A 19,070-nucleotide genomic window follows, 5' to 3' on the forward strand; every position below is an offset into this window, starting at 1 on the left:
TAGGCCTCAAGACGTCCGCTTATCATGTACACATGTTCTGTGTTTTTAAAGTCACGTTTTAATTTTTTTTTTTAAGCAGATCATTGCTGACCCTGATACCATCACCACCTAGGCCGGTTGGCTGAAGCAAAGAAAAGAAAGACCATCAGGCCCTCCAGAGGAATGGTGGACGATTTACCGGGGAAATTACAGCCATTGTGTTATTTTAATGCTTTTACCACTTTCGGCTCATTTTTTCAAAAACCTTGAACAATCCGTTAAAGGGTATCTGTCTGCAGGTTTTTGACACCTAATCTAAGGGCAGCATAATGTTGAGACAAGGACCCCAATTCCAGTGGGGTATCACATACTGGTTTGCTTGCTGTCATTTTGAGAATCTCCTGATAAAACAGTTATTGTATCACTACAGGTCTAGTAAACCTGCTGCCACAATCTAGTCCTCCATAGTCACAAGCTATATATAACCCCGCCCCACGTACTGAATGGCAGTTTCCTGCCTATGCAGTGTACACAGAGCTTCCAATCAGTGATGTGGGCGGGGCTACAAAGAGCTCAGCATTCGGAGAACTGCTAGATCTGTAGCACATCTATACCTATTTTTTTTTTTTTAATCAAAACTACAGCAATTAGCCCGATATGTGATACGTCACTGCAATCAGGGTCCCTGCCCCTACATCATGCTGCTCTCAGATGGGGTAGCAAAAACCAACCAACAGTTTTCCTCTAAAGGCATCTACGGAATGTGACTAAGGCACCAACTGAACAGTAGCCAAGGTGCCAAACTTTAGCACCCACTGCATGCAAATATCAGATTAGAAAAAATGGCCAGTAAATTTACAGCGCACATGCAAAATATTACAACGCCAAAAACTTGAATGCCTCAAAGATCTACGGACAATCATATGAGTATTTTTTTGATTGGCCATGGGGTGGGGGTAGCAGAAGGGGTTATGTTATTATGGTGACATTATATAGCTATAGATCTAGATCAGTCAAGTCGGAGCGAATATGAGGACATGCCTAACATTTCCCAGCCAAGTTTGGGTCTGTGGTTCCATAGTTCTGTAGACCACGCTAAAATAAGGACATCCTTGAGGTTGGTTCTCTCAGTCTGTGGTGGTTCTTCATGCAGCTGCTGAATTATACAAGTATCTGGAAGGCCAAGAGAAAGGAATCTAGAAAAGTCTCGTCTTCGCTGGGTGTAGTTACATTTTTCCTTGATACCGCTATTTATTACCTCCTCAGATGTTCTGTCTTACAATGTAATTTGTCACATTTATGGCCAAGTGGTTCTTTACACCAGAGCTGTAATTACATTTAGTCTAGTGCCTTAACGGCTAGATACAAATGAATCTGGAGAGGTTACAGTAAGAAGGTAGCACCTGGTTTTCTGCACCTAGAGGACGCCTCAAGGATATAGGGGGATGGCGGTATATATAGGATCTGATTCAGCGTCCTGGCATGGACAGCAACATACAACTAGAACAATAGGGTGGAGGAGGGTTACAGTGGTCATGTAGCCCAGGTAATATTTTGAATTAGACTGGCTTTTAGGAACAGTGAATATAGCCACTTTTTTTTTTTTTTTGCACAATTAGGCCAAAGCTCCTTAATGCCTTTATTACCGGCAGACAGCTTCTCGCTGTCATTACAGAGCTCTCTATGGATTCAGTCAGACTGGCTCTGAGACTCTACAGCGTTTCACCACGCCAGCTCTGAGGTTTCTTTTATGGCAGGTAGGAGGGCGGCGCAGACTGGGTGGGCCAAGGCACGAGAGATTTATATTTTACGTGCTGTTAAAAAGAAAGCCGTGCCTTAAGGGCTACTATTATGCCATAAAGATATAAAAATGGCATAATCTGAAAAGCAAATATTTCATTATCCAAAGGGATGCTAGAGAATTGTGCATGTTTTCTGCTCTCGGGTTATGATCAAGCTTCCAGTTTTGCAACCGAATAAAGCACTCAGGTTTCATTAGCCAATGTCAATGTTAGTAGCCATATAATGAAGTATACATTATAAGGATTCAATCCATAATTCTCAGCTCTCACCAATACATCGCATTAAAATCTGGTTTCCAAGTGGCACAAGTGTCCAAATTCTGGTAGGTGATGCAGCTACAGATAACATTTTCGGCAAACAGTCTCATCATTGGGAATTTGCGTAAAATTCTAAATACTGTCCTTCACTACAGTTTCTCAAATGTATAAAGCACATAACCAATCCAACTGCATACACACTAAGATATATGTATCCATCTCTGGTCAGTCTGCATAGAACACTATTTGAATGAGTGGATTTCTACTACAGCTCATAGAACGTAATCTGGAGCATGGAACCAGCTTCTGGCATCCATTTATCCCAATAAGACACATATGTAAAGAAGTTTCTTTAAGGGATGATGCGTTTCAGAATAGTCTTAAGGCGGCATCCTTGACATGTTTAAATGATCACACTTAGAAGCAGGGACCCACATTAATGCCCATAAAGAAAACCACAGCGAATGTACCCCTACGGACACCTATGGAATCTGACATTATAGAGAAGTCTAGAAATATCTCAAGCAGCATGATATTCTGAAATCCAAAGGCATGACATCCATATCTAAAATATTGGTTCTAGCCATAAAAGGTCTTGTTATATAAAAGGCAATAGGCGTATTGTATAGAAAACACACCATCACACTACTAAAAAAAGCGTATTAGGAGAAATTAAAATACCAGGAAGTCTATATATTCCCATTGATGTGAAGTCTACAAGTCAATGCCGACCATGAAGCAAAAGTTTGAGACGCAAAGAGTTGACCCAGAAATGGCATAAAATACCAGCAGACTAGTTGCACCCTACGGGAGAGGTTATTCCACATAATCCAGCTTCCAGATCTTTTCTGCCGCTACAGCCACATGAAACATCTCAGAAAGCTCATAAAGTCCCAGGGAAAGAATCACAGATCATGTGCAAATGGAGCCAGGGGGGAGCAGAAAGTTGAGTTTTAAGGGATGTTAAACTCCTTTCCAAATTGTCTTTTTCCATCCGCAAATGCCAGAAATCCTTTTACTAGTAACTACAGCTAAATGTGTCCTGTTTTTTCATAAATGCTGATGTTGGACTTGCTTTTTTAACAAGTAGAACTGTATAAACAAGGCAATCCTGCCCAAAAACTTCCATTACTCCAATGTTTCCAAATAGGAAACTGAAAAATAAACGTCTGCTAAGATCCTCAAAAAGCATATTAAAATGAGAGCACCTGCAGGGCTATCAATGTGCAGTGGTAGCAAAACAGTGGAAAGACCTGCAAACCTGAGCCTTGCAGAGTTCTGATCCAGAACTGTGAACCAGATGCCTTCAAGAGGCTCCAGGAACCAAAACTTTGGGCATTCAAGGTCCAAGAGTTTGTCCATTTGTCTGCAGAAAGAATTATATATGTGCAGTAACCAGGTATATTTTATATTAATATATTTATTTCATCAGTGCATTTTGGGTCAGAATGCGAGTTTTGTTGGGGTCTTCTTTCTTACTATCAAAGATTGGTCAATTTAATCATTTTTTCCTCAAGAAAAAACAAATACTGGAGGTTTCTTAATCTTTTCCAATCAAACAATCCATGATAAACGGACAGCACACGGATGGCTCATACCTAAGCAGTACAGCAACAAGAACGTCACGGTATTACTAGAACTTGGTACTAGAATCAAACCATAACAGTGATTATAAGTCATATCAGTTGGTCATCTTTACAATGAACTTTGGTGGCTTCCAACCTGCCATTTGGGACTCCTGACTCTCCCCAGACAGATTATGTTGGGGTAAGATAATGATTGTCACGCCGGAATTCGAATGGCAGATAGTTTTGTTCTCCCCCGAGATAAGCAAGTGCCAGAAGAGCCTGGTAGGGACATAAGAGAATAGTGTTTGGCTGAGTGTTCTAGTGTATGGGGGAGTTGTTAAAGAGCTACTGGCCTGAATGTAGCTGACAGCCATCTAATGTGTATCGGGGTATTAACAGTTGGGGACCTTCGGTCTATAGTTTGCTAATGAGCCAGGCCCATCAAATGGAGATTCAAAACAATACCATCTAATACAAGTTTATTTGATTTATCACCAACCAAAAAAAAATAGAAAAATAAAATAATGAAGCATAATAGGCTTTTCCTATTGAGAAATGCTTCAGCGATCCTACCCTGGGCTAAAATTGCTTATAACCAATCACAACTACACAGTAGATGTAGAAGATAAATAATTACTAAACCCGTGTCTAAGACACAATCATTGAGGATAAGCATAAGCAATCACAATATAAAGTTTGTCATGGTATTCAATGTTTTATAAAATAAGGCACAGTTCTTTGCATTTGAAGCAATCTCCTATTTAGAGACAGGATGATGCAATTTGAGGATTTAGGCTGGCCTGTGCCAAGGCAGAACATAAAAACCAGTCAAAACTCAGAATACACAGTTAGGGTCGCTGCCAGCAAGTAACCACAAACATGTAGGCATTTCCATTTTAGTTAGACTTTCAAGAAAAAAAAATGAAACCGTAAAAAGGAAACATTCATAGACAATATAAAAACATGGACGCAAAAAAAAAACAAAAAAAAAAAAAAAAAAAAAAAAAAAAAAAAAACGGGAGGATCTAAAACAGTTATAAAATAAACTTGAGAAGTCATCAAGTCAGATGAGGATGTATCTGGTACTGCTCATTTTCTGAAAAATGTAGCACCATGAAGGCAATGTTCATAGAAACCTAAGGCTCCATCTAGAGAAGTTAAGATTGCATCATACCATGTTTTTTTTTACATGAGCTTAGCATAGGCTTCATTTGTATTACGGCAGACATTTTGTCAAAACTTTTACCTGTTAAGACTTTTTTTTTAGGAATTTCTTGAATTACTGAATATAATGCACTAAACTGAATTTCCAATAAAAGAATATTAAATTTTGATTTAATAAGAGCTAGACTTCCTGGTGACTTCGAATTCTGAGGGAGAATTTAAAAAAAAAAAAAACAACACTATAGGAAATTGTGACAAACATGTCAACCAATTGTTTTTCCTCAAAACCCTCCATTGGTCCAAAATGACAACTATTTTCGAAGACTAGACTTTACTACTTCATTAAATGGGAAGAACCAACCAAAAGTGGAGCTTCACTTTATAAACCTAGTAGAAGTTGACCCTCTTCACCATGCAGAGAAGTGGTCTCCAACATGATGTTCTTGAGCTTTTGCAAACCTAAAATTCTAGGCAAGTCATTAAGTTATGCCAAGAGTTGTAGTTTTCCAACACATGGAGAGCACCAACATCAATACTTGTGCTCAAAACCAGTTGGTCAGAGTATGGAATGCGAAGACATCTTTTTGGCAACGGGATTATACTCAGATTTTTGTTTTTTTCAGTTGAGCTCTACAGTTTACTTTTCTTTGCTTTAGGCAGAGTACACTCAAACAAGCTTCAGGCCACTAACCACATAATAATTTAGCTACTTTCACTATTAACCAAATCAAACCCCCAATCATCCTCAAATGCAATAATGTTGGAGGGGGGAACCAAGGAAGTAAGGTTGGGTAAGCACAATTATTAGCAGATCAAAGGGAATGTCACTTGTAGACCAGAGGAGTTAGTTTGCTATTGTGCCTTCATCACCTAGTTCTTCCTGTCCTCTGTAGCGGAGACCTCCACTACAGTAAAGGATTTGCCAAGCTAGTACATACTCTAAAGGCCGAACCAAATGGTTAAGAAAGACAGATCAAAGGACGAAAGCAAATCACGGCAGCTAATCTAACTGATGGACAAAGTCTGTGGCTTATTCTGAAGATATGATGCACACAGGATATGGAGCATGTAAAAGTAAAGATTATATACAGTGTAGACTCTCCACAGATGGAAAATTGCATTCGAAAATTGCAATTGAATGGCTTTATACTGTGTGTGGACACACATATATACAGTAATATACACATATAATGATCTGTACAAGCAAAGGCTAATTAACAGATATACATCAATTCATTGAGGACAATCATCCAATGTTTCATCAGTGTATTGTAAAATTGACATAGCATGGTAACCTGATCGGATGGTAACCTGATCGCATTTTTCGGCTCAAACTCCAAAAAGTTCCACAATAAACAAATAGAAGCAACTATGTAAAATCCACAAAAATATAAATAACCATACCTAAATAAAAACAAACTACAAATATAAAAAGTAAAATCAGCTAAATCTAAATACCATAAAGTCAACTTTTTAATATCCGATACATCTCACAGGAGCTTGGTGCCGATTGAGAGGTTTCTAGACCTACAGACAACATTTAGTGAAATGATGCAAGACACTCAGCTGATCTACTAGCCTAGTGTCAAAAATTGTCAGTGGAGTGGCAGGAGTGATGGGATCCATCACTGGGTCCTTTCATCTTGTGGGGTGCCTGTGGTTACATAATCCTCAGGTGTCGGGACCTGTCAGGTTGCCTGGCGTCCACATATGTCTACTATCTCTTCTAGCTTATACCTAACAAGTAGAAGACAAACATATCCCCCATCATAACATTAATTCTATAGAAAAAACTCAATGGCTCCACCAGTTAATCATACATGAAAAGACAAAGCAAACCAGACAGATCCAAGCAAAAATCCGCTCCAATGCAGTTCACCTTGATCCTCAGCCCTGTTGCTACATATATATCTGTTATAAACTGGTATCCCAGCAATATCATAACATCACAAAATCACGTGCTCCTCTGTCAGCAAGGGCAATACAGATCTCCAAGCAGATAAGAGCAATCTTAAATCAACACTACAATCTAGGAGTTCTGCCACTTCCCATATCTCTGCAGACACTTTTAAATGAAGATTTTCTGAACTGGAACTTCAAAGACTCCAATTAAAGACCAAATGCTTAAAACAAAAAACCAGTGGAGACATTGGAATACTTAACAAGAAGTGTTACATCTGAGTGGTTTCTGTGATTGTCAATCACATACAGAACCATTAAACTCTATTTGCCCTACATCACAGAAGCCCTTTGACATGACTTCCCAAAATGGATGATGGAACACATTCAGAACCAAAGCTTTTTCTCCAACTCAACTACCAGGAAGCTGGTCAAAAATATGTACTGTTACCTCATTACTTTTAAGAAATAAAATAAATTTACCACATAGTTATACTTTTATATACATACATCAACATAAACTGTTGATATACTATCAAAATATCAGATGAGAGTGCTGGAACCTGACAATATAGCCTTCAGACCAGAAAAAGGTTATACACTCCAGCTACTTAATTTTTGATGACAACCTTATGCAATCACGACTATCCCAATACCTGTTTTTTTGTTCATTCTTCTCTTTAAATGTTGAGGGAGATGCTTGATATTAACTCTTCAAAAACAGGACTTGAAAATAACACCAATTATGATTCACAATGGATTATCACTACCTCCGATACCAACCGAAAATGATGAAATTCAACACACCACTGGTCAAGCTTGATGCCTTTTAGCGGTGCAGGGTGGTCACCATGTATGGCTAGCGGCACAAAGCAAAAGCCCCAGTTTCACAGATATGGATACACAACCAGAATGCCAACAGAATACTAACGGAAATACTTCTAGCTATTAGTATATGGGATATACACTAGCCAAATATTTCCGTTTTCTAAACAAGCCCCTCAGCAATGGATCGAAAATTAGAAAAATTTTGACATCTAGGAAAGAGGAAAAATAGATTGCTAATGCCACAAATTGACATACAGTCTTCAAAGTTTATTGGGGTAGGAAAAGATGAAGTCCATGCTTTGCAATGTCTGACTACAGCAAAACAGAGGAATAACCTGTAGATACAAATGGGAAACCCATAGAAAATACGAAGCCATATTTAATGCCACAGTGTTCAAAATTAATGGAAAACTAAAATAAAGAAGTCTATAAATCCTCATTGAACAAATGGACTATTCCTTGAAATACACTCTTGTATAACAAGGGTTTATTGCATTTCCTTTCACACCTCGAGCCATAAAGTGAGCATGGACTATAGGTTATACAGCATGGTAGGTCAAGAGAGCACCGATAATGGAAAAACACACAGAATGTCGCAAAGTTCAACATACATTATTACTAATAGAAGTAGCAAAACACTGAGGACTCTGGTATAACTAATTAGATTAATAGGTTAGAACTAGAAGCTAGAAAACGACCATTTATTGTAAAAGAAAAATAAAAAAAGACACACCAACCTTACCAGTGACAACAAATAAAACATTACCCATTTGAAACAACAATTCAAAGAGAAAAACAAAAAACGAAGAGCCAAAATCCTGTACTGACTGGGTCATCATCAGTCCTAAAAGCTGAACACAAAAAATGCTGCAGTGCTGGAAACATTTCAATCTACAATGGACTTCTAAAATGTCAATCAATATACCATCACTAAAGAAATTCTATATATCCAATAGGTTTATTACTATGTAATGATGCAATTAGGTGCAGACCAGTCCCTAAATAACCCTAAAAGCTTACACTAGAAAACGAGACAAAATAATCAGTATTAATGACCACCACATGTGTGACACCTACCTTGATAACACATCAATATACGCATCAATAGAATACAACCACAAATGGTCAGATCAAAAGCAACAGATGATACAAGACGTAATCAAAACCTACCGGTGATATCAAACCAGATGGAGACTGGGGCTCTAAGCGATTTTGTAATCCCAATATTAAAAAGCATGGTGTCGGTGTCATCAGAATGGGTCCTTTGAGGAAGACGCAGGAGGTTCATGTCCCAACGCACAGGGACTTGCAGTGCCAAACGCCAGTTCTTAACTTATCCATCATTATAAGTGGTTGATAGAGACCTGCATGCTCACCTGCATTAGAATTGACAGTCCAAGGACTGACTGTATAACACCCCAGCGACTGTATGGAAATAGCTCGTATCACTGAACCAATTATTTAAAAGGCAAGAATCATTAGTCCTGAATCTTCATTAGTCTTTTTAACCTCTTCATGGAAAACTTGAAGTCGTTAAAGGTTTCGGATGGTTATTGCCATAAAAGGACAATGCATTAAATTTAGACTTCAGCGGCCAGGACAAGCTGGACATGGACCAAAAGCCATTTTTTATATTCTACATGATTTCCGTGACTGGCAAAACCACACATGCATCTGACAATTGGATTTAACCCTCTCACCTGTCTGATTCAATAATCAAAGTATAGGGAAAATAAAAACGCACAATTTTGTAGACTGAACAATGGTGAGAATGACCAAGCTCCAGAAACAGGATACATTTAGAGGAACTCTTAATTTTACCTATAATTAAGGCCAAATCACAAGACTCTTGGTTGACCATTTAGTAATTTTTGGAACGTTGGCCAATGTGAGGAATGAATTCGTTGCTTCCTATGCACAGATTATATATAATCTATCTATATACACTTGTAGACATTAAAACCTTAATTACTTCCTATGCATTTTTCACTATGTATACCAAGTGAGAACATAAATGAAGTGTTAACACGTAGCCCATACTAGTAAAATAATGTATAGCTTAGGGTTAATAGCTTGACTGCTTTTAAGTTAAACTTTAGAGTGGGAATATAGGCAATCTCTACAGTAAGGCCCTAAAAGTGGCAAGAGCTGCATAATGAACAGCACAAACCCTATATAGCCAAAGATCCTAGAAATTTCGCAACCAGCACCCACCTTATTAGCTACTTTTACTTTGAGGTCTATGAACTATAGCATAGCTGAGGCCATTAAAAAAAAAAATAAAAAAAAAAGGTGTCAAGTGACCCCTGAAACCCACAATATATTAGCCACCCTTTTTTAATTAAATCTTCTGATTTGTACCCCTTTTGGAACCTTGATGGCAAAATAAGATAAAACCGTGTTATTGTTTCTCTTTATGTTAAAACAATATTATCAGCGAGTTTGTGTCGACAGCATCTGATGGTTGGGATCACGGGCCATGAAAATTATAAACAATGCTTTAATATCAATGGGCATAGAAAAAAAAAAATGGAAATATCACAAAAATATCTGATTTTGTATTTTTTGGGGGGAGTGATGGGATGATGGAATTTAATTCACAATGCATGGCAGAACATGAATCTACCTGCCATTATTAGATTACATCTCTCTGAAAATATTCATATTCTAGTGGGTGACACTCATTGACACCAAGTCATGATGTCAAACTATATATAAAATTTCCAATATTCTGTGAACATGCACTACAGATTTTGCAGAGCTGAGTTAGTGGTTTAACTCCATGAAAGCAGAATAGATTGCGCGCATCAATACTAATTAAACAATCTAGGCTTCATTTGGAGCCTATGATAACCACATCATTTAAAATGATCACAATGGCTACAGCCAAATCTGTATATCAATAGAGGAATCGCAGAAACAGGAGTCCTATACAAGACACAGCACAGATGCGAGAGTTTAAACCCCATGTAACCACGGACCGTTACACAGAATGCACTTTAGGATTTGCCTACATTTTGCTATGCAAATCTCTTCTAGGAAAAAAAAAAAAGTCAAACTTTGTAGTCAAAACGATCAATGCACCAACAAGGCAGCCTGCTCCACGCCACAGCCCACATCACAATGCTCCAGCATTAATTTGCTATAGGCATGAACCCTCATGGTCATTTCCTGTGTTAATGTACACCATATGTTATTGTCTAATTGTCATCATAATGGCATCAAACATTCATTTACCATAGGAAAACTGCCAGGAATCAGATATCTAATATCTACTCCTATGCATTAAATTCTTTAACCTGACATTTAGCTAATAGAGTAGAAAAAAAAAATTATTAGTCTTTAGGATATTGAAACTTTCCATTGTTTGCCACAAGTGTCAGAAAGTGAAGTGTACAAATCCACTGTAGAGTGTAAGCTCTGTCGCTGTGCTTGATTGTACATGCCTATGCAGCATTGATCTATTATACACATTTCTATACTCTAGACTGCAAGCTCCTATACCCAATATCTATAATGTAGCATTTTGCTATAGATCAGGAATCAGCAACCTTCAGCACTCAAGTTATTGTGAAACTACAACTCCCAGTATTTGGAGGCTACAGGGCATGATGAGTGCTGGAGTGCCAATGGTTACGGATGCCTGCTCTACATTGTAACCTCTTAGGCTCCATTATAATCACTAACCTAGAATATAAAGTGCCATGATCTAGAGTGTAAGCTCGGCTGTACCCTCCCTAGCCTCAGTACTCCAAAACCAAATACTTCCCATTCAGATTACATCAAGATACCTGCAGGGCAATGATCATATATTGCAGTCGCTATAAAGGCAGGCATGGATCACCTGGTGTACACAACATCTAGGCATTAGATTGCAAGCTTCCATTTGTCAGAACGATCTAGAATGTAAACTTGTCCGTGCCAGTGTGACACAACGTCCTAGAATGTTAGCTCCTGCGTGCCAATACAATACAACAAGACCCCACACCAATTGCTCCACTGCCTTTTTTTTCAGACACTGCAGAATAGGTGGGTGCAAGATTAATAAATGATAATTCCTTTCAAGCTTGTACAGACAGCATAAAAATCTCCATCCAGTGTTCCATTTGCTTTCAGTCTAATTAGACTCCAAGGAATTGCTTTTCCTTTTAAACTCATGTTTGGAAAAAAAATAAATAAATTGCAGAAAGAGATTCAAAGTGAAAGGCATAGAGAAGACGGCTCGGCGAATACTTCAACAAATTACCGGTTTAACCCTTGCAACATCAGTATCAGTTAAGGAAAAAAAAAAAACACTTATTAAAAGAGGAAAGCTCAGGATTGGGGGGGGATGGGGTATGGGCTGAGAGCCAGATCCTATTCATAAGCAAATACACAGCACAATTGTTTTATTCATAATCCTGAAGTTAAACAAGTCCCAAAACGTTGGCAGAAAAGAAAAATATCGCTCATCTGTGGAGCGGGCTAAAATAAATACAGGGGAGGGGAGGAATAAATACAGATGTGCCGACCGTGCAATAATAATGCAGATGGGGGGGGGGGGCACTTACCTTCTGTTAACCAGGCTTCTTGGAATTGGATTAAATCCTGGAAGAGATCTGAAAAGGAAAGGAAGAGTGTGAATCCAGAATCCGGATTTCAGGAATGGTTTGCTTTTATTACAGACACTCCCAGAAGAATTTACAGCCAAAAGACCGTTGTATCTTAATATACATTGAATTGTAAAACGCTTCAGAACAGGTTGGCGCTATACAAATAAGAATGATCGCTACTATAATCCCATAGGGTGAAAATGACACCGTTGTCACCCATCTCATCTACACAGACCCTAAACTCTGTACCAAAATAACCTTCCATATACAATCAAGACATATGAAAGTCAAAAAGGCGCAGCATGCATTCATGTAACTAGTCATAGTCTAAATACACAGATGAAGCAGAGCCAAATTTGTCATGCTATGTTCTTCGCCCATAGGGAGAAGCATATACAATACATTGTGGCAAATTATTTATGCCACCCTTACATACCTCTAATGACTTTATAGGTTAAAAAGCAAAGTATGCCGACATGTAACTGAGCTATATATGCTATGTACACAGATGAAGCAGAGCCATGTTTGTCATGTAACGGTCTTTGTGCATCGGGATGGCTAAATATGGAGAAACACATGATACAGTTGTGGTAAATTATACTCTCGACATCCCATAACCTCAATATACTTACATGTAACTCACGTGCACAGATGTAGCAGAGACAAGTTTGTCATGTATGATGGAACGGCAAAGACAACACGATTGGGGTAAATAACTCACATATATAGTGGATAGTGCCGTGCTATAGAAATGCCCATATGTGAATGGCACCCAGGGCCATCTGTGGTATAATACATTGGGAGTTTTCATGACTGATCACTAACTAAAAGTTGAGAATATAAAGTACAAAACTATTAACGTAAATATAAAAGATTAAATATAATGGTCAGATTATAAATATATAAAATATAATAAAAATAACCCAGGGACTATCAATAAAACGGATTGTGAAATCTCTTCCCGACAATGGAAAGCAATGTGAACATGTCCATTCTTATAAAAAAAAGAAATATACATAATATGTTACCGCAGACATGTAAATATTTGCCCCCTTTTGTGTCTGAGACAATAGGTAAATGTTGACGTTACCTTCAGATTCTTGGGGCGGGAGATCTGCATCCATGAATTTTCTCCTGCTGGCCATACAGTATCGGTCTACGTCTTCATGCCCTTGAGGGTTCTGCCCTCGCCAGAAAAAAAAAGTGAAAAAAAATCCAAGTGTCAAATGAAAATATTTCAGATGGCAGCGTGAGGTTACATAAGCAATCAGAGGAAGCAAGAGGATCTTGTGACCATTACAGAAAAGTTGTAGCGAGTAGATAGGAGGAGGAGCAGGAGGAGAAAAGCTCAAGACTCACATTTGTCAGGGTATAAGGCACTTGCTGATCCAGGTAACCTCTCATCCTATGGTCCATTTGTTAACTGTGTGTTGTCATGGAGGATCAGCAGTCTGCAAGAACAGGAAAGAGGAGGGGGAGAGAGGAGTATGAATGGAGAGCACAAACATGCATACATAATGAGACCCATTCACAAAAATGCATACAGGAGGGGGAGGGGGAGGAGAAGGGGAGTGGGGTGTCTAGTCAAGAAAAGCTGTGGCCAATTAGCCATGGATTTATACCAATAGAACAGTATATACACACACAGGCCAGCTCAGAATCCCACAAATCTAGATCTATATACCCAGATGAAGTTTGGAGAACACGAAACCCAAAGTTCCTGAATTACTAGAAAAGCTTAAAAACTGACCATAGATTTTATTTTACAAACAGATGCACAACCCAGACCTTTTTTTTTTTTTTTTTTTTTTAATTGTCATTGCCATCATAATCTGTGCACAAGGTTTTACGTTTTGTATTTTTTAGAAGCTTTTCCAGTAAATACTCATATGGACAATGTTGCCTATTACTGTACACGACTGATTGTCCAGTACATGTTCGGAGTAGGCCACAATCCTGGCAGTTTCCACCATTTATTTTTTTTGCATAGAAAATCTAGGAGTTGATCCCAAGCATTTGCCTTTGTAGATTTTATGTATTTTTAAAGGAAAAAAAAAAAAACTTATTTTGGCACAACTGGACAAATTTGCAACCAATCTGTTTGGCACCACAATATACATAGAACTGCTCTGGATTGCGAAGATCCCAGTTTGCTTGTACTGGTTTCCAGGACATCTCATCTGAAACCTGCATCTTCCATAAACCTCCTCTTCCCAAAGCTGCTCTTTCCTACTCTGTCCCAGCAGAACATATGGCTGCTATCCCCGCACAACCTTCTCTGCTGCACAGCTCCAAGGGACCGATCAGATCGATCCAGGAAGCGATCAGATCGATCCAAGGACGGGACCCTGCAGCTAAAAGTACCTGAAAGCCCCGGATCCCGATTTCTGCAGGAATCTCTGCTCTAAAGCGCCCGATTCCCCTTCACATGGGCTGCCAGGGTGTGTTCACCAGGATCCTTCTCCTTTACACCCAGTAAAACAACAGGATCGTGAAATAAGTTGCTATAAAGCGATCGGATCCCTCACCTCAATGTTCTAGGAGCTGCAGGAAGGTCTCGGTGGATGGGATTTGCTTTGCAGGAGAGGAATCACCAGAGAGGGGAGGGAATGGAGCCCTGCAGCCCCAGATTTAAAGTGCTGATTTGAAAGGACTTGTTTTTCTCGCAGCTCAGACAGTTGTTTGCCCAGGGGAGGCCGCGATTGGTGAGTTTCCTCTTTCATGGTCTCACATTTCCCCTTCTCCTCTTTTGTTTCATTGAGTTTTTTGTGAATGAAAGCCAGCCTGAGACGCGAGAGCCAATCAGAGCGCCGGCCGCCAGCCCCGCCCAGCCAATGGAAGGAGGGGAGGGAACGGCCAGCCAATCAGGGGCGGAGCTGGTCAGAGTTCCATTCAGAAGTCTGGCACTCATTCATAAAGTGGAGAACAGAGCGGACTTCATTCATGGAGGGAGGAGGGGAGGCAGCTGAGCAGGGAGCGGGACTCAGGAGTCTCTGGGGCTCAGCACGCAAACATGTGGAGGAGAGCAGCCATGTACATGGGAGGCAGCCACTTACCGGCAGCACACGGGCTGTTAGGGAAACAAGACAGGCTGTTAGTGGCGTTATTCCTGCTGCTTTTTGCAATGGGAAGAAAATAAAAACCCATCTGCAACCAGATGTTTGCTGGGAGTCAATAGGAAACATTAGGGCTTGTGCACACTGTATTTGCAGCAGGTTTTTAAAGGTTAAGTGCACATATAGCGTTTTTGCTACGTTTTTTTTCTGCGTGGAAATGCATAAAAAACGCTATGTAATCTGTGTGCCAGCTAATGCAATGACAATCCTGATGTGCTGTGCACATGGTGCGGAATTTTCCGCTCAGGATTGTCATTGCGTTTAAATAAGCAGTATGTCGATTGTATGCTGCGTTTCTGCAGCGTTTACCGCAGCAAACCCACAGGTATAAATATATCTGCAGATTTGCTGCGGTTCTTTGCTGCGTATTTGACTAGTCAATGGGTCAAATATGCTGTAAAAAATGCGCAGAGTGGTACCAGGGTTGGTTGGTGAGGACTACTTCTCCCATCATCCGACCGCCGGTCCCGCTGATAACATCGAAAACGTCACGGCTGAGGGGAGCCTGCGTGTGCGCTGTGTGTAAGAAAAAAAAAAAAAAACACAACACCTTTCTCATCTATCCAGCATCCCCCGGCAATGCAATCAGGCCGGCGGTACACTGACAAGAGCAGCAGCGATGTACATTGACAGGAGTGATTTTACACTCCTGTCAGGGTACAGTGCTGTCTTCTACAGCAGTGACCTCAGTGATTGATGTGACTGTTGTAAAAGTGACCCGGATTGCCGAGGGACAAACTGGATTACGTCGTGACGGCGGACAGGTGAGGGATGTTTTTTTTTGTTTTGTTTTTTTTTTTTTTACAGAAGATCGAGGGATTCGGGGACTGGGCGTATAATAAAAACAGTGTGGAATTTTATTTCAATAAAATACTTTATTCTGGCCGTGTCTTATTGAAAAAGTGTTGAAAACCTAAACCACGCGGTTAGTAACGGGGGCGTCTTTTGGACACTCTCCATTACTAACCTGGGCTTTATGTCAGCCACCAATGCAAGGCTGACATGAACCCCAACCCCATTACCCCACTTGCCACCACTACAGGGCAGTGGGAAGAGCAGAGACTAAGCGCCAGATTTGGTGCTTCCTATGGATTCGCCATTTCTGGGACTGCAAAGGGAGTGATCTGATTAGCTGCAGAGGGGGCCAGGATCCTTGGCCCCTTCCCTGGCTATTAATATCAACCTGCAGCTGTCTGTTTAGCCTTTTCAGGTTAGATTTTATAGGGAGACACGTCAATTTTTTTCTGGTGTCCCCCTGTAACTAGCCAGTAAAGGCTAAGCAAACAGCTGTGAGCTGTTAAGAGCCAGGGAACATTGTTGGCTAATGGCCCCTTCCCCAGCTACTAATATCTCCCGACTTTCCCTCTGCTGGTCATAAAAATGATGCGGGAGCCCACACTTTTTTTTTTTTAATTTTAGGCTCTGTGCTCACGATTCAGACTTTGCTGTGCTTCAGGCTATGTGCCCATGATGCAGTAATGAAGCAGAAAATTTCTGCAGCATTTCTGCATCTCCCTGGCAGAAAAAACGCATGCAGATTGTGCATGCGTTTTTCCTGCAGAATACATGCGGATTCACAAGCGTATCCACATGCGTTAACGCATGTGTTTCCGAATGCGGACTGACAAGCACTTTCCAGGAGATAGCATCACTTGGAAAGTGCTTGACAACTAGGTCACACTGTATAAATCCATGCAAACGGCATGGATTTATACAGTGTGACCGTAAAAATAAAAAAATAAAGCTATACTTGCCTCCGATGCCCCGCAGCGTGAGCTGTTGCACTCCTTCCTGGTTCCTTCCTAGCTTGCCGGCATCTCGCGAGACAGCCTGCGGTCACATGACCGTGACGTCATCTCAGGTCCTGGAAGGAGAAGCGCTGCAGGGGCCGCCGGACAGGTGAATATAAACTTTGTTATTTTATTCTTTTTTTTACAGGTACAATGATACCCAGGTCTGGATGAGAGTCTCCTCTCCTCCAGAACTGGGTACCATCCGCCCATTGAAACGCATATTATCCGCTTGTACAAATGTACAGACACGGATTCTATGCGTCTCAATGCAAGTCAATGGTGGCGCTTCCGCAAAATTAATGAACATGCTGCGGATTTATGAGCGCTGCAGAAACGCTGTGGAAAAATCCGCAGCATGTGCATTGACATTGCGGAATGCCATTGGGGACCATGGGGTGCGGATTCCCATGCGTTTTTGATGAGTTTCCGCTGCGGAAATTCCGCAGCGGAAACGCATCGTGTGTACGCAGCCTTAGACGCATATTTTTGCTGCGTCCAAAATGTTGCATTCTATTGAATGCAGGTAAATCCACATTTGTTCACAAGGATTTTTAAAATCCACCTTCTAGGTTACAGAATTTTGCAGAAACGTATAAAATGAGAATTTTTTAAAGCTAGACTACCCAGCTGGTATTTTATCACATTACAGACTATTTGTACACAAAGCCGCAACATGTAGAAAATTTTTAGGAGAAAACCATGTCAAGAAATGGTCCAATGTGGCACATGTGTCATGAGACTAACATTAAGCATGGTTTCTCATAGTGTTTTGTAAAGGAGTTATCCAGGCTTTGGGTTCAAGCCTGCAGTCACTCCATGCAACTGCAGACTTGTGAATCCTCACAGTGTTCACACTGCATGCGGTCAAGATTCTCTGGTGCCAGCTGCGTGCCTCGGCATTTATGCGATTTGTGTACATGCGGTCATGTGCTGACTAGATGTATGTGCAGGGCCGGCTCCAGGTTTTCTTTGGCCCTGGCAAAAGAGTCACAGAGGGCCCCTTTAAAACACATACCACGATTCATGATGCACAGATACCGCTGAGAAATATAGGTATAGTACAAGGCCAAAGACATCACTTACTTCTTACATTAGATGAGTGATATCCATTATAAATTCTACAATAGCTCAGAAACCGCTGAATCCTCGCAGCACAGTGGTTGACTGCAGACTTTCCATTTTTGACCAGACAGTATAGTGCTCCATACAGTATTATGAGCCCCATATGCTCGTCTATACAGTATAATGGCCTCACAGTAGTCCATACAGAATAATTACTCCATACATAAAAAATAAATACTCCCCTCTCCCCGTTCGCCTGCTGCTCTGGTCTCCTCAGAGTCTTCTGACCCTCTGCACTGCTCAGCACAGAGGGCACACTGTAGTGACATTAGCTTGTCCAGGGCCCGGCCCTTGCCCGAATGCGCCGGCCCTGCATGCATGACCTCTGCTCAATACAGACAACCCTGACAGCGTGTACTGAGGCATCACAAGTCTGCACCCCAAGCGTGGACAATCCCTTAAAGTTGGCACTTTATTTTTTGCACAGTGAAAATACGCAGTGTTAACCCTCCATCACATACAATAGGCCTGACAGGCACATCTCTTTTACTTTCATTTCTCCTTCCTCACTAGATTGTGAGGAAATCCCCTCCCTCCAGGTAGTCTCCTGTCTTTAGCAGCTCTGTGAAACCTCCTACCACAGTTGGATTGCAGAGCTTCAGGAGGACAGATATAACTGCGCTAATCTCTCAGGCTCATTGTATGTGAACACGTCACACTCAATAAGGTTGGTATTTTATGTTTTTATTCATCACAATTGTTTATTTAGCTTGTTTTATGAATGTATAGCACAAAGTGTGAGGATATTTCATAGAAATAAGGCAGATCAAAAAAGAAAGTGTGCTGCTCAGGCATATACAGTGGTTCCCTAACACATATCCTTCTCTTGCTTCAGATTATCTGCTGAAATGGAGAGAAAAATGTACAATTTATCAAAAAACCTTGATGTTGAGGAAGTAACACATGCTGTTAGATGATGCAGACCCCACATTGAATGAGGATTTAGGAG

The 19,070-nt window shown here is 40.5% G+C and overlaps 1 protein-coding gene across 2 annotated transcripts in view; it reads right to left on the bottom strand.

Moving 5' to 3' along the window:
- ETV4 (ETS variant transcription factor 4) overlaps positions 1-14,869 on the bottom strand; it is a 52,598-nt gene extending 37,729 nt beyond the window's left edge. Inside the window, exons 1-4 of one of the 2 annotated variants that reach the window (XM_073683656.1) lie at positions 14,455-14,603; positions 13,450-13,541; positions 13,181-13,271; positions 12,049-12,096 (exon numbers count right to left, since the gene is read on the bottom strand). In XM_073683656.1, coding sequence (XP_073539757.1) covers positions 12,049-12,096; positions 13,181-13,271; positions 13,450-13,506 — 196 coding nt within the window. In that variant the 5' untranslated portion in view covers positions 13,507-13,541; positions 14,455-14,603. The other variant, XM_073683655.1, reaches the window with a different exon arrangement.
- Positions 14,870-19,070: the final 4,201 nt, after the last annotated feature.

This window comes from Phyllobates terribilis, unplaced genomic scaffold (genome assembly GCF_046119375.1).
Source record: "Phyllobates terribilis strain yellow unplaced genomic scaffold, ASM4611937v1 Scaffold_5__5_contigs__length_657084704, whole genome shotgun sequence".
In the NCBI taxonomy this organism is placed as follows: domain Eukaryota; kingdom Metazoa; phylum Chordata; class Amphibia; order Anura; family Dendrobatidae; genus Phyllobates; species Phyllobates terribilis.